Genomic DNA, 16,694 nt, shown 5'->3' on the forward strand with positions numbered 1-16,694 from the left:
ATTAGGAGATACTCCTCTACCTTAGATAAGAGCTTGTTTCTTAATCACCCCCAACACTCTGATATCTTTTTAATTCACAATCAGCCAGAGGAGTAAGTTACTGGAGTGGGGCAGTGAAAGAAAGAACTCTAGTTTGTGGGTTTGAACATTTTGTATTTATCACTGAATTCTAAAAACTGATTTTTATTAGAGACATTAGCCACTAAAATGCAGTGTAACTGTTGGCCTAATTGCCATCCCTTGGTGTATTATATCTAGTGACCCCCTAAGTCTCAAGGAGGCCAAATGATTTACTCCCCAGTAGCTAACCAATCACATCACACATCGATCTCTTGGCTCAGTAGAGAGCCACTGATGCAACCAGTATTCATCATAATACCAATTTCCACCCTTTGAGCACTGACCTTGCTCCACACATTGCATTAAGTACTCCATATGTTGTTTCAAACTATCAGAGATAAATATCTTTATCCCCATTTTACAGATGAGGAGATTCAGAGAGGCTGCAATTTCTGGCCAAGAACACACCGTTTGTAAATGGCAGACTTGGGATTTTGAATCCATATGAATCCGGTTCCGAAGCCCGCACCACTCATGTATGACCTATATCTCTATGTAGAGGTCAATCCTGTGTACAGGGAGCAATACAAAGACAATGAGAGCCTTTAAACTTGGTATCTTAGCAGTAATTTAAGCCCCTCTAACTTAGAGAGGTAGACAACAAAGCAGTTAGTTGTTGAGGACACAGGGTTGGAACCAGGCAGACTTGACTATGCAATTCTTCTTTGCCCTTTAAATGGTTGTAAAACCCTGGCTATATGATAAGAATTACACTCTTTACTCTCAGCTCTAGGTGATTTAATGGCTGTGAGCTTGAGATCCTCACCTGTAAAAGTGAGCCAGGACCTGGTGAGAGTTAATGATACAGTATATGTCAGGTATATCCTCCAGGGACAGGCATAGGTTAGATATTCCATGGCGATTATGAAGTTATGACTCAGCAAATATTTGAGTATGCCTAATACGCTGTTAAATAGAAAGGAGAGAAAAATGAAATATGGCTTGCTATAGATAAGATGAAACAAATCCACAAGAAAGGAATATTCCCGATGCAAATATAAACACTGGGCTGTACCTAGATTAGTGATAAGTGCAGTAGAAGCAGGGGTCCCTTGTGGGTGGGCATGGTCAGAGACAGATTGGGCTTTGAACTGGACCTTGGAAGACATCAGTGGTCTTTTTTTTTTTTTTTTAAAGATTTTATTTATTTATTTGACAGAGAGAGATCACAAGTAGACGGAGAGGCAGGCAGAGAGAGAGAGAGGGAAAGAGAGGAGGAAGCAGGCTTCTTGCTGAGCAGAGAGCCCGATGCGGGACTTGATCCCAGGACCCTGAGATCATGACCTGAGCCGAAGGCAGCGGCTTAACCCACTGAGCCACCCAGGCGCCCCGACATCAGTGGTCTTATTGGTGGGATTCAACTGTGGTTTGTAGGCCAGTGCGAGACTGTAAACTCTTAGTGGTCCATGACAAAATGAGGAAGCTTGCTCTGGAATGTAAATCAACTACACTGTTGAACACATTGTTTACTTCATCTGACTTTTTTTTCTGACATAAGACTTTCTCAGTGAAGGAAGCAGTGAACTGAATTACACTCTGCCTCAAGCGGCTTCTCCTGTCACAGAAACACAACAGATAGTTTGCAGACCACCTACATTGAACAGCATCGGTTTAGTACGGAGGTCAGCAACCTTTCTGTGAAAGGCCAGAGAGTAAATATTTTCAGGTCTGTGGACTCTAGGAACTCTGTCACAACTACTCAACTCTGGTATCATATCACAAAAGCAGCTACCAACATTATGTGAGCATGGCCATATTCAGCCCACAGGCCATAGCTTGCCAGCCTCTAGTTAGAAGGACTGGGAAAGAGGGGAGGTCTTCTAGGAAAGAAGAACAACGTGAACAAAAGTCTGAGCTTGTACTGAAATACTAATCTCGGGCAAGCCTATATGCAAAGAGTAGGTGGCTCAAGCCCAGAGGATACTATCCATCATCCAGAAAAACTGAATCAAAGTGTTGTCAGTAGACAGGACTTAGGTTTGGGAGTTAGCCAAATGTCAATCTCAGGGCATCAGCTTTTTCATAGGCCAGAGCCAACTCTAACAAGCATCACTTAGTTCTGGAACTGGGTTTGGGCAAGAAGTTGAGCAAGAAGAGTAAGTGTGAAAACATAGCTAAGGAGAATCAAATTTCTCCAGGAGAACTGTCAGATGAAAACAAAGCAAAACACAATACTGTACATTTGCTGGGCCCTTTGTTACTACAAAAGGTCCCAGGATGAGCTGAGATCTTCCTGTCCGGCCTGGACATATAGTAACTGGGCACATGCATGTGCATTTGTGCAAAGCCTTCTCTACAGGGGAGGCAATCGGTTATTTATCACATGGACAAATACATCACCTCTAAGCCCCCAAGACAAGGCTTTATTTGTCTGCTATTAGCAAATGACTCCTTGCTATAAGTCTGGCCAATCTGTTTATTATCCACCACTCATCCATCCATCCACCCACCCATCCATCCATCCATCTACCCAACCATCCACCATCTATCCACCCACTCATCCATCCATCCATCCATCCACCCATCCATTCATCCATCCATCTTTCATCCAACTATCCTTGTACTCACTCAGCAAGTTGCTGTTGTAGTTCCAGGTTTTGATTCCATACCAAAGGGTCAGTGCGGGGGCCCAAATCCCAGAAAATGAAGTCAGAAGCATAGCAGCATCAGCCTCGCTTAAAATCCTCACTAAATCTGCAGAAAGGTGTGCTTGCAGTTTTGCTGGGATGAGCAAGAGCTTTCTTTGAGATCCTAGATGGACCTGACAGGGACCACACATTCAGGAGCTTCACACTCAAAATGAGATCTCAGGCTTTGCTGACACCTGCCCCTTCCACAGTGCTCTAGAATTCCTCCTGGTACTCCTCAACACCACTGCAGGAGGAAGCCGAACTAAGTGGCAGCCCTGAGTGCAAACTGCTGCAGATGCTGTAGAAATGCTGTGGCGGTCCTTGTCAGGCAAAGGGATGGGTCCACTGAGAACTTTGTAGCAGGCCCAACTCTGCAGACACAATTGTTCCTTTAAATCAAAAGACTCTGTGTTATTATGCTTAGTTCCACTGATATGCATTTGACAGATGTGGTCATGTCGCTGTGTGTGTGTCTGTGTGTGTGTGTGTGTGTGTGTAGCGTAGAGGAAAAGGCATGTAGCCTGGTTTATACTTAGTACAAACAGGGAACACTTTGCTTAGAGTCAATGGACAGGGACATAAGAGGATTCATAAACTTCCAGATATTTTGTACAAACTTTAAAAAAGAGGCTGCAGAGCCTTCCCCAGATTCTCAGGGGGGTCCAAGACCCCAGGGACAGCAGGAATCCTGGCTCCAGAAGGAACTTGCGAGTGACTGCGGGAACCCACTCCCCCAACCGTCTTCCTGATCTCATTTCAGAACGCCCCAGGCCTTCACTGTTGCCAAAAATGCACTGGCTCTCTGCCTGAGAAGGCAGGCTCTTGTCTGAGTTAGTTCTGCCACCTACAGCATGCAGCCCAGCACTCCACAGCAGCCTCATTTGAACACATGAATCCAGGAGAAGGCTGCCTTTCCAGCCTGGGAACCCTCCTCTGGAAGAAAAATGGCTTTGGGGATTCCTGATTAGTATTCAGAGATAGGAACTCCTTTGGGGTGGGTTACAGCGATGGGAAGATATTTTTACATTAAAGGGGAAGGGATAAATCCTTAGGATTTGCACCTGAAAAAATTCTGCCCAAAATCTGGAGAGGAGAACACCCCCTGCAAGAAAGAAGTAGATAATGAGCTCACAGGTTCTCACAATAAATGCAGCTGTCCCGTGTGCTCATATGTTCCGTGCCCACTGCCCTTCTGGGTCCACAGGGGTCACTTTGGCTATCTAACTTGTCATATCATGGAAATCCTTGCTTCATAAACATGTGATTCCCAAAGAAGCTTGATGTGTACACCAGAGTGGTTTTCTTAATATGCTTAAATCATTCTGAGGGGGGCTGTATACTCACTAAGGACAGAGGTGATGTTATCCTCTTCTTATGTCCCCAGTGTCAAAGCAGAGTGCCTGACACTTAGGAAGAAGCCCCATAAATGCTTGTTAATTTAAAGGAACAGAAATGTCATTTGTTTCACAATCTGTCCTGTTCCTGCTAATACAGAATCATCATAGCTACTGTTTATTGAACTCTGATGTATCAGATCTATGATCTCAAACTCTCACAACAATACACAAGCTGGGTATTGTCTTACAGGTGAAACTGAGACCCAGCACTCTTCAGGGGCTCAGCCAAGGTTGCACACCTAGTGACAGAATTAAAATCCACACCCAGACCTCTTGGCTTCTAAGTCCATGCTTGTTCTGCTCCATCCATGCATTTTACATCCACAGTAAGCCCATTTCTCAAAAATGGGGAATGGACCAAAGGAAATGGTTGAAAACCTAACTTAGTTATTTTAATTTAAAAAAAAACCACATTTTTCCATTCCTTAAAATTTCCCTGAAACCTTTTCTTACTAACCTAGCTTAATAATAGTTCCAAACATCTTCTGACCCTGTCTGAATCTAGCAGTGGTTCTCCTTGGATGGATAATCCACTCTTATCTCTGTTTGTAGAGATGACGGCAAAATCCTTCACTCTGTTTGGAGTGGTGGGCATTAATGGCTGGGGCAGACTTGAGGTTCTCTCTAGCTTGCACAGACCTTGATTTCCAGTGAGGAATTCTTAATGGAGGAATATACACATTGAGTCTTCACAGATGTGGAGTTAATTGCACAGGACTTCCCTCGCTTTCATGGGGTCTTCCTTACCAGCATTTTAAGTTTCAGAAAGGACTCCAAAGTAAGCAGGAGGATAGATAAGGCTGAAGATGCCCCAAAACTAATCCAGACCTCATGCCTGACAGCCCGACTCACTAGGATTGAGTGGCTTTGTCTCTCTGGCTCACGCTGTACTTGTGTCATTCAGGTTTCGAATTCTTGCTCTCTTCTTCCTGAGAAACTGCAGTGGGAAAGAGATTACAGCTTTCCTGTCAATGGAATTAGTGGTTTGGGCCAAGTTTAGATCATCAATAGGTAAAAAGAGCAGAAACATTTTTCTAGATGAAGGTAATCTCAATTATCATGCTTAGGCTTGAGAAGGAAGGAAGAACATCGACAAGTGGGGTTAAGTGACAAAAAAGTGGAATTCCAACTGGAAACAATGGGGAATTTGCATGTCTTTCTGTTTATACGTAAAGCCCAGAATATGTAGGGTAGCAGACCTCAAACTGTAGTAGTATGTATCAGAATTAGACAGGAGCATGCTTCTCCAAAAGGCAGATTCAGGACCCTAGTTCCAGACCCAGTGAAACAGAAGGGGAAGAGTCTGGAAGTCTGCATTTTTAATAATCAACTCATTTGGTTCTAGTGAAAGAAAGATCTTCCAGTCTTTACAAGGACACCTTAAATGCATCCATTCAATTGAGCCAAACCTAGGACAAGAGAGAAAAAATGCACAGTCTGGGCATTCAAAGAGTTCAAGGTCAAGTAGAAAGGAGACTTAGAAGCAGAGGGTTCCAAAGCATGGATGAGTAAGTTCACAGAGCAGAAAAGGCTGGGTGCTATGGGAGAACCATAAAGAATCACCGAGTTCAGCCTGCACAGGGAGAGGTGCACGACCTGGAGACAAAGGTATAACGGAAGAAGTAACCTTGTCTTCAAGGATGAGTGGGCATTAGCCAAGAAGAGGGGAGGGAAGAATTCCAAGTAGAGGGAACCCAGTGGACCAGTGGATAAAAAGCAGCATGTCCTCTGAGTAATGACAGAAGGAAAAGGAGTGGTGTTTAAAAAAAAGGGGGGGGGGTGATGAAGGCACATCTGCCTTTTATAATGAAATGCTATTTTTCCACATGGAAGAGTGCTTTGCCAATATGTGTATGGCTGTGTTGTGGTCTTTGTCTTCTTAGATACAGCACTCTCAATACAGCAGTATCCTGATGACCTTCCAACTGAGAAGGAATTCACAAAAGTTCAAGGCAATCCTAAATGGATTTACCTTCTTGTTACATTCATTAATTTTTGTCATCAGATGTCTTGGACCAAAGTAAATCTGAAAAATCTAACCAAAGGAGGGAAGGAAGCAAACGTGTACAGAGCCACAGAGAAAGCTCCTACTCTGAACTAATGTTGGCATATGTTACTGACATTATCATTATGTGTAAAATATAAATGAGTACATGAATAAAAATGAAATAGTGTTCATCATGGGCCTTGATAAGAATTAGGATCAAAAAAGTACTTGTAGTTGCCACTTTGTTCTCCACAGTTTAAAAGATGGCTTTCACTGCCACATAATCTACATAAACTAGCATTGTAACTCACAGCGTGTGGTTATACAAACAGGAACAACAGCAGAAACCAGAGTAGAAATCAGAGCATGCTGTGCACCATGGAAGAGAGCTTTTTTCTTTAACCAGAGAGAATCATTTGAATTCAGAATAGAGCTACATGTATCCACCCAACAGTTTGTACAGAATGTGTCTCTCGATGTGTGTGTGTGTGTGTGTGTGTGTAAATCACATTTGGTTATAACATGGTATTATAAATAATAGTAAATTAGGTGGGCATTATCAAGTGTTGGTAATATTTCTTTTCCTCCAAACTTGCACAGAGAAAATAAAAACCAGGGGAAAAAAGAAAAGTACCTTTGAGCTTTCTAATTGTTTCCAGCTGTTAACATTATTTATTGCAAATAATATTATCAAATAGTGAAAAGACTGATGTCTTTGAACTTTTTGCAGTTGTGTGTAATTCTGGAGCCAATGCAGGAACTGATGTCGAGACATAAAACTTACAACCTCAGTCCACGAGACTGCCTAAAGACCTGCTTGTTTCAGAAGTGGCAGCGGATGGTGGCACCCCCAGGTATGACCTCATTCTTCACTCTTGCTCTAAAGGCATTTTCTGAGGCCTTTTTGGGGGATGAAGTGATGTGAAAAGGAAGGAAGGAATCATAAATTTGTCAGGATGAGTAGTTTCTTATGGATGTTTGGGCTTGGGGGCGTGGAATTTGTGAAGTATGAGCACCCTTAGTAATTATCTACAATCTCACTTAGGACCCGAAACCCCGAAAAATCAATTGATTTATTTAATGTTCAAGATCATTGGCAAAGACGAAATCAGAAGCAAGGTTTCCTGTCTCCCAGACCACTGGACAAGACTGATATCTTCTCATGGTCCATTGTTATTTTGCTTTTTTTTTTTTTTTTTTAAATAGGAATGATAGACATGATGGGAAGGAAGGGATAGAGGGAGGGAGGATGGATGGGAAGGAAAAGGAAAGAATGAAAGAACGAAAAAAATAAATAAATTTGCTCCCTTTTTAAAGATAGATCTAATATCAAAGGGTGCTCTGATCATGAAGAGAATACATAAAAGATTCCATTTTCCTCACTTACTTAGAATGCAGTTTAGATACTGTGGTCTCCTGCTGAGGCTCTGAGATTACTGCTTCCAGTCATCATTAATTGTCGTTCTATCTAATACATTTTCACTCCCAGGCGTGTGTCGAGCCTCATTGATCATAAAAGCAAAACGTATCCGTTCACTAAAAATTATTTTTATAAAGAGTAATTATTAACACGAAGCACATAGCTTTCTGAATCACAAAATAGAATGGTCACCTTCCACTGGTCGTGGGCCAGGCATTTTATATGAAATGAATATAGTAGTTAACAAAGTACATATTTAGAAATCTGAGAAAACGAGCATCATTCTACATAGAATAGTTGCATCCCTGTCTTAGAGGAATTTTAGACATTTGGAACATTATTTTTCAAATCTATTTGAATGCGCTTAGATTATTTTCTCTTTCAATATCAATAAGGCTTCAAGGAAAAAAATCTCACTGAATGAATGCTTTGAGAACTTATATTTTCCAATATATGCATATATAATTTATATATCATTTATTAACTCAATCATTCATTCAATAATTATTGATTAAGCCCCTAATAGGTGCCAGGCATTGTTCCAGTCACAGGGGTACAGCACTGAATGAAATAGTCAGAAATCCCAGCCCTCCCAGACCTTACATTCTCTTTCTGAATCCTGACAATAACCTTATGAGGTATTCAATATTACTTCCATTTCAAATATACAGGGCCTGGGATTTAAGCAGTAATTTGCCAAAGACAATCTCATAGCTGATCAGTGAAGGAGGTCTGTGTCACAAGAGGTGTTTATGTCTCCAGAGTTCATGACTCTATGACTTCAGCTACTTGCTGCCAATGGGAGTAATCCAGAGTACACAATTTAGGTATATTTCCCCAAAATTTCACAAAAGAAGTACAGATTTCAAAAAAAAAAAGTAGCCGACTTTAATTCTTGAGGTAAAGGAAGAAGATGTTTATCAGGGGAACTGAGTATTTGATTGACTTTGAACGTGTCACTCAACTCTGGCACCATGAGCTAGAACAATTCTATTTCCTATTTCCCCAACCTTTAGGACAAGCACCCATAACTCTCTGTGGACAGACATGTTAGGCCCTTTGATAAAAATCTTTAAACATAAGAGACAAAATATTCATGAAGGGAAAAAAATGGTATGTAAATGGGAACATAATCCCTTTTTTCCTCAAAAGTCAGGGATAATTTGGTGGACTAGGTGGTCTTTGAAATGATCCTTAAAGGAGATCCTGCCCACTGCCCATCAGAAGCAGCATAGGTATTTTAAGAAAATGCCACAAGGTCCTCTCACTTGGTTCTGGTATGGCCTTGGCTCACCTTCTCTCCATCAGAGTTGGGTCAAGTCTAGGGTTAGCAAAAAGGATGCTCTTACATTCCATTTCCAACTGAGTAACTGCCTGGAAAAAGTTTCTGAACATTTCTCATTTACAAAGCACATATTAGAAGAGTATCTAATTAATAGAATTGCTATGAATATAAGACAGGACATAGAAACCATGAAGAACATGAAAACATTTGGTAAAACTCACTACATAATGTATAAATAAATAATATTCATCTGACCACCCATCACCACAGGTCCCTATGCTTCCAAGATGTTCCCCATCCATCCGGTCCAAAATATTGTCCTCTATTTCTAAATCTTTCTTGAAAAGATTTAGCTCCCCTTCATGAATATGCTGGCTGTGGCACACTAGGACATTTTTCCCCCAGGAACATTGAAATTAGTAGCATTCTTTAAACATCGGAGTCCAAACCATGCAACTTGAGAACCATACTGAGCTTGGGACCCTACGTTTTACATTCACAGCTGCCAGAACTCATGCTTCTTCTTTGTACTTGAGCATCTCCAGGTGTGATGGCACTGGGCACTTACCCGGAGACAAAGCTACTACCCAGGTTCACCACCTTATTTCAGTTTCATCTTTTCTCTCACACCCCAAGGGAAATCAAGGCCCTCCTTTTGCTCTAAAGAAATGACAGTCCAGAGAAAAATGTTTTCCCCAATTTTGAAATGGTAACAAGACTTTTAACTCAACTATAAAAGTGGTATTTGCGGCTGGCCCTTAAAATATAAAATAGATTCCAGACACCCATATAACGTTCACAAAACACGATAAAACACAAATCATTCCATTTAGATACCAAAGAAGAGGGTTGCACGCATGTTGTGCTAAAAATAAAACGGCTTCCTTCCTTTACTCTGTGTAAAGTTAAAAGAAATGGAAACAATTTAGAGTCTACTCTTCAATTCACAAGCACAGCCTCCTTGGAGGGACAGTATTCTGACCGTCGCCCTGGAACTGATCCTCCGTCCATTTTCCATTGTGCAGCAGAACCCACAAGGCAGCCGACAACCAAACGGAGAAAAAGGAAAAACTCCACCAGCAGCACTTCCAACAGCAGTGCCGGCAACAACGCCAACAGTACCGGCAGCAAGAAGAAGACACCGGCCGCCAACCTGAGTCTGTCCAGTCAGGTACCTGTAAGTCTCGCTTTCCTTTTAGGCCTGAAATCCTGCCTTTGCCTGTCTTCCACCTGCAGGGGCCCACGTGAAAGCCTCCTTGAGCTGCCAACAGCGTTCTGGGCAGGTTGGGGGCGGGGGAGGGCAAGGCCGGGGTTAGGGGAGGGCAAGGGGGGGAGGGAGGAGCTCTGCCATGGAAACCTTCCTTTGCAACCTGGGAATTAGAAAGGAATATTAAGAGTCTGTGCTGCGCAGGGACCTGAATTAAAAAGCCGTCAGAGTCACAGACAGGAGATATGTCATTAAGGTTTAATTAAAATATCACTTAGCAGCAATGCCTGGTGGCATAGAAGGGGCTCTCGGCGCCATCACCGGAGACCCCGTGCTCCACTGGAAACTAGCTCCCGGCGTTCAGGCTCCATATTGTAATTGGATTGGGCCTTCCCGACATGGGTGTCCCTTCGTATTTTAAGACTCAGGTAATTAACTCCCGGCCACTCAAAATGCAGCTCAGTGGATTCCACTTTACCCATTTCATGAGCTCAGGGGGAGGGTCAGGCCCTGGTTTGGTCTCAGCTCTCTTGACCTCTTGACCCTTTCATTTCTGGGTCTTGACAAAGGAAATGGGCCACTGAGAAGGAGGCTTCTTTGAACTCCAAGGCTGACAGCTGACGGGTGTCCCCAAAGAGTGTATACCGTGTGGGCCCTTTCTTCATCTTTCTTCATCTCCTATTACTTTTATTTTCAAGTCCTGTCCTGTCTGCCCAATTCCTTCCTGACTCCAAATCCCTCAGCCCAGTGTCAGATCATTTATCGCTTTTAAATTCTCATGCTCCTCTAAGCATTTCTTGTCCCTTGTCCCCTTCACGATTGCTTGTGGGTGCTCCTTCTCTGATTCCCTAGCCACACCACCCTGTCACCAGGCGTCTGACTGTCCTTTGAGCCCCGACACTTTCGTGGTGCTCCATGGATATCCTCTAGATACCATGTCTTGGGAAATGTGCTCTATTTCTTGTTACTTCCCTCAACCCATGCAGTTTGACCTTTTGCCTCTTTCTCACCACCCCCCCACCTTGATCTGTCATCCTCACATCTCTCCCCCTGTGAGAGTGGACCCTTCTTTCATGGGGATTCTCCACTTACTTCTAAATGTGTCTTTCAAGTCTGTCCCCGACCCACTTTCACCCACTTTCCATCAGTCCATTTTCTTTGGCTAAAACCAATGCCATCAGTACCTGAGAATCCCCGGGACCACGGGGACTCTTCTCCTGTTTTCCATAGACAGAGGGTATGGATTTCGTCCTCACTGCACTAGAAAGAAAGGGTCATGGAGAGAGTGGCCAGCCTGTGGGGAAGGTACCATTTTAATTTTAAGACTGCTAGGAGTTATAGTCTTTAAATAATGCCAGACTCACCTCTGTTTTTCTGAAGTGGGCTAAAGAGTCAGGAAAAAAAAAAAAATCAAAGAAGTAAAACAGAGTCTTTTTATTAAGGTACCAATAAGTTAGGCCCACTCTTGGTTAAATTGGAAAATGTATAGAGAAAATGGCCTGGTATAAATAAATCAACCCAGAAGTGCTCAAAAGTAGCCCATTATTCATCTACTCCTAGAGTTTTAAAACTAACATTTGTTAGTTTGCCCTAGCAAATGAGAGTGCATTCCAGAGGATTCTGGAACGGTGACATTGCTACTTAAAGGCACAATGGCTGCAAGAATTCAGCTCAGTTCAACAAATGTTTCCTGAGCTCTTACTATGTGCCCCTCACTATACCAAGAGTAAACAAACAAACAACAACAAAAACCCAGGCCCTGTCATAGAAGAGCTCAGCGTCTACTTGAGGGATGGCCAAGAATTTTCCCATCTCCTGCCCACTCAGTCTCCTGGTGTCAACTAACAGGGTCTGGCACTGAGTAGCGTTCTAAGGCCCAGACTGGGTTTGGCAGGCTGTCCCTTAGTGATGTCCGTCTCAGGTGTAGAAGAATGGCATAAGTGTCATGCATTTTGACATACCTGGCCTCGTTGGAAACATTTCAATTTTATTTTAAAGGGCACGTAATTTGTTCTACTCCCTGATGCTCCTTTCCTCCAGTCCACCAACTGCATTTTAGTGGAGGATACCTGTGTCGAGAGGGTTCTTAGTGAGCTGAGACCCTTTGGACTCGGTGAGAACAAGGCACCATTAAAAAGTGAGAGCAGAATTTCAGCACCATCCCATGCAATTAAAAGAAGTTTTAACAGAGTAAAACTTACAGAGGGCCCAGAAGGGCAGGGAAAGACAACAGGAAAAATGTACACATTTCTGTGTGCACTCCAGTTGAATGGACATTAAATGATAAGCATCGTCTGGCTTGTAGTGACCACATCTCTTAACCCTGAGTACTGAACTACCAACACGATTTTACTGTTAAAATGGAACGCAATCTGCAGCCCTGGCTGTCTCATTCACAGGCATGACCAGATTTTATGTGCCACTGTGACCACAACTGTGGTCTGCCTAGCTGCCACGGCAGCAAAGTGTGTGTCTGGTGAGGACTAGGGTTTAATCCTTGGATTCTGCTTCTCACTCCATGAGCAGGGGCTAGGAGCGATCCCGAACTGCAGCCTCAACCCTGGGAGGGATGGAGACCTGTGTCATTCAACAGCAGTGACCCCTTCTGGCCAATTTAAGGAGAAGCATTGAGGGGCCCTGAAAGGAGTCACTTCCAGTCCTCCTCAGAGGTTGGTGGTCCTTGCACGGGGGATTAGTGAGAAGATGTGACATGGGCAAGAGCTGGTGGCACCTCCAGGCCTCCAGCGAGGAGCAGAGGTCTGCCTCATGGGGAGCCGAGGGCATCTGGGTTACTCTCAGACACACCAGCCCTGCCTCCTGTGGGACACACGAGATAGCAGACAATGGAAATGCACCTCTCACTACCGATGTTGAATGTTGGGGGGATTTTTAAAGATGTGGGGGTGGGGAAGATGGAGCCAACGTCCACTAGTGAGAGGCAGCCCAGAACGTGCACTATGTCTCCATTCATTTTGTGTGAGGCTAACAAATCGAGATCACCTGAGCAGAGAACCACTCCTCTCGTCTGCAGGTTCCGTAGAGCCAGGCAGAGCCCTGTTCGTACTTGTATAAGCGGCCTCAAGAATCTATGTGCCTAAGAAGCTCTTAGCACACATCTCTTTCATAGCTTGTCATCTATCAATCACTCACACGTGTACACATAGGATCATGTATCTGGCTGAGGATTTTCTTTTACAGTCAGGAAGGCAAATGCATCTCTCTGAAATTCAGGATGCTGACAAGGATTTATGCCTGGGCATCTCTTCCAGCTGTTCCAACCACTATGAGCCGATATCAGACCCATTTGGAGCGATTCAAATCACTATTTTCATAGTATTTTTCATGAATGACCATTATTTTTCTGATGCGATGAAGGCACCTGGAGCGTTGAGGACCTTTGCCTAATGTCACGCTTAAGCTGCCTTCTGATTTTTCTCCTCTGTTTCCAAATTATGCTTACCTCCCCACACTGTCCCAGCCTCTCTTGATGACCTTGGACTCACGATACTAATGCAGACCCACATGGTTGTTCCCCATGCCCTTCTCCTGTCCTGTGACACCTCACGCATGTGTTTTCCAACCCTTCCAAAGTGTGCTTGTTGCACGTAAGTCCTGAAACGAGATTAATCCATATCATCCTCTCCTCAATCTTGCCCTGTTCTTTCCCCCACCTTTATTCCTGATCATAAACACTGTCTCCTGATTGCCTATAACCAAGCAGCACTTTTTTGTCCAAAACACCCCTAGTGGGTGGTGCGGCTAACCCGATAACGTCCCCTCCTCTCTGGAGAGCCCATTCCATCTGCAGTCCTGTCCGTATTCTTGCCAGTCAGAGTCTCTGTCTATGTTGTTCTCATCTCGAGTCCATGTTGGTGTCACGTCTGGCTCTTCGCTGCATAATCAGTATGTTCTTTGAAGCACACTGCTGATTTCCCCGCCAGCACCTGTATTGCTGAGTTTACCCAATTCGTATTTGAGGCATTTACTTCACCTGGGACATAGCTCTTTAAAATCATGTTTGTCAAATCACAGGAGTGACTAGCCCGAAAACACAGTTTGGAAATCCATTGATGATCTCCCCCATAATTCTCGGGGAGTCAGTCGATCACTCAAACAAGGTTTTCCATTCTGAAATCGATCAGGCAGCCATTAAGGGTTCCTTTCAGTTGGCACCTTCAGAATTCTAGAAGGAAACTGGAGGGCCCACTGGACCTTCTCCTGACCAAAGGCAGTATTCTACCACACTGTCCCAGAAAAGCTTCTCTTGCCCCCAGTGAAGACGGTTTTTGCCTAGTTGCCAAGGCATTTCATCCAATTAGCCTCCCTGTCAGGAAACACACCCTTCCATGTCCAAAAGCATCTGGTTCAGCCTTGCTTTTTCTGGCCAAGGCAGATGACTGTACTGGGCACTCCCCGGGAGTCACTGCACTTTTGAGTAGACTAGTGCTCACAGCCTGCCCAGCAGTATCACCTGACAGGTGTCCTGTCCCATGCCCAGGTCACCCATCAACCCCATATAGCCCCCTTTGAACAAAGAGGCTGGAGCTGTGCCCTGTGTGTGCATCCTTGTCCCCAGCCCTGTGCCTCTCCAGCAGTGGCCTCCATGATGCTCCAGGCAACAGTGGGTGGTTTCCTTGTTTGCATGGAAGGACAATTTGTACTTAAAGGAGTGATGAGATGGATTCTTCTTGCACACTTCCATTTCTGATGACTACCAGCTTCATCAATGTAATTATAATTAGTGCTCTTCATCTTCCTTTTATGGCACCAGCTGGACAGACTGGTTCTCTTTACTGCCCAGATTGGTGGCAGGGTTGTCTGTGTGGGGATAGGTGACAGGCACCATGAAATAACAGATGGTAAATTCAGGGCTTGTTGGCAATCAGCAGGTTTTTGCTAATGACTTAATTAGCTATGCAAATTGTCAAATCAGTGTGAACATTGTTTTTATCGAAAACTTTACCTAAATTAATTACCATAATTAAGTAGCAGAATGTCAAGGATATTGGCTGCATAAAAGGGCCTGGCTGAATAGAAAAAAAGAGAGATTCTGTCTTCAATTAAAATGTATACCGTCCTTGGGATAGAGAGAATGCCATTTGGAATGTTGCGTGAATACCATAGAACCGTATCCTCCCCACGTTGGCTGCTAGTTTCCAAAGGCATTCAGAGGCCCTAAATAAAAAGTGGCGGATTTTTGGAGGTATTGGAAAGCACCCAGCAGAAGCTTCCACAGCCCTCTCTAAAGTCCCCAATGTCAGCAAGTTAAAAGCGTGGATTTTTTTAATTTTGAAAAATCCATTTTTTTATTTCTGCAGATTGCTAGCATTGCTCGTTCTCCGGTGTCAGGCTGCGCACTAAGGACATAAACTCGCGTGGTTGTTCCACGTCAGGAGGCAATGTTTATTTCCTGTAGAAATCAAATATGCGTCTCGCCCCCGACTTTGAGACTTGACCCCGGGGCACAGTACACGAGTGTGTCTGTCCTAGATCCCCCAGCTCCTCCCGCTAGTATTTTAAGCTGAGCTTCTCTGTCCCAAGGTTTCCCTGTAATAATGTCAGCTGCTGTTCACAGGATGTGATGGTGGTAGGAGAGCCAACTCTGATGGGAGGTGAGTTTGGGGACGAGGACGAAAGGCTAATCACTAGATTAGAAAACACGCAATATGACGCGGCCAACGGCGTGGACGACGAGGAAGACTTCAACAGCCCCCCCGCCCTGGGGAACAGCAGCCCGTGGAGCAGTAAACCCCCCGCCGCTCAAGAGACCAAACCAGAAAACGCCCCGCCCCAGGCTCCCCAGTGAGACTGACCCGCACCTGCACCCACTGTCAGTAGGCCGTGGGGTACACCCACGCTTGCAGATCCTTGCTTTCAGGAGAGGAAGGAGGAGAAATTAAAAAAAAAAAAAAAAATTAAAAAAAAAAAAACTTTTCCACGCAAATGCTATTTCTAAACCACAACGATCTGGGTTTGAGTTTCTTTTTTTCTTTTGAATTGAGAGGATTATTCCAATAAACTTCCATGACCCTTCCCTGGAGGCCTTCGCAGGTAACACAGATACTGGCGCTGATAGTAATGAAAACCAGAGTGAATGCTCCCGCTTCTCCTGGCTCAGTGTTAAACCACATGTTTGTTAATTATGTTCCCCCCACAAGCCCGCCCCAACACAACGAAGGCCATATTGTCAATATGCCCTCAGTGCTCAGGGTCTCATTATATGCCGACCCTAACTACAGATGACTTTTTAATATTGTAAAATATTTTCTGCTTTTTGACTTGCATCTGAGAGTTTCTTGTTTCAGTAAAAAAAGAAAAGAAAAAAAATCAGCTTTTGGACAGTAATTTAAGTGTATCCTTATTATTTGTATTATTTTCTTCACCTTTTCTTTCATTGGGTAACAGCTAAGAGGGCCTAGCAGGGTAATTTATGGCTGAGCTAATGTCAATCGGTTCTCCAACCCGAGTTCATTCAATCGTCCAAGTACTGAAACAAGAAATGTCTTTTTGTCATCGAAGACACAGAGATGGATTTTTATGTAAAGAAAGACACCTACCTGGCCCATTGAGAACTGATGCATTTGTAAAATTGCTGTTGATCCAAATCTTTTCAAGCCATGTAATCCATTAATTTTGTGGGCAGTTTAA

General features: G+C 43.8%; 1 protein-coding gene across 9 annotated transcripts in view; it reads left to right on the top strand.

Moving 5' to 3' along the window:
* Positions 1-16,358, top strand: part of LOC111149312 (LIM domain binding 2) — a 381,228-nt gene extending 364,870 nt beyond the window's left edge. The window contains exons 6-9 of one of the 9 annotated variants that reach the window (XM_022506306.1): positions 6,865-6,988; positions 9,865-10,016; positions 12,573-12,715; positions 15,622-15,675. In XM_022506306.1, coding sequence (XP_022362014.1) covers positions 6,865-6,988; positions 9,865-10,016; positions 12,573-12,677 — 381 coding nt within the window. In that variant the 3' untranslated portion in view covers positions 12,678-12,715; positions 15,622-15,675. Of the gene's footprint in view, positions 1-6,864; positions 6,989-9,864; positions 10,017-12,572; positions 12,716-15,364 lie in introns of all 9 variants that reach the window. The other 8 variants (XM_022506309.1, XM_022506308.1, XM_022506307.1 and 5 more) reach the window with 8 other exon arrangements.
* The last annotated feature ends 336 nt before the right edge of the window (positions 16,359-16,694 follow it).

Source organism: Enhydra lutris, unplaced genomic scaffold (assembly GCF_002288905.1).
Source record: "Enhydra lutris kenyoni isolate GAN:26980312 unplaced genomic scaffold, ASM228890v2 scaffoldscaffold21, whole genome shotgun sequence".
Lineage (NCBI taxonomy): Eukaryota > Metazoa > Chordata > Mammalia > Carnivora > Mustelidae > Enhydra > Enhydra lutris.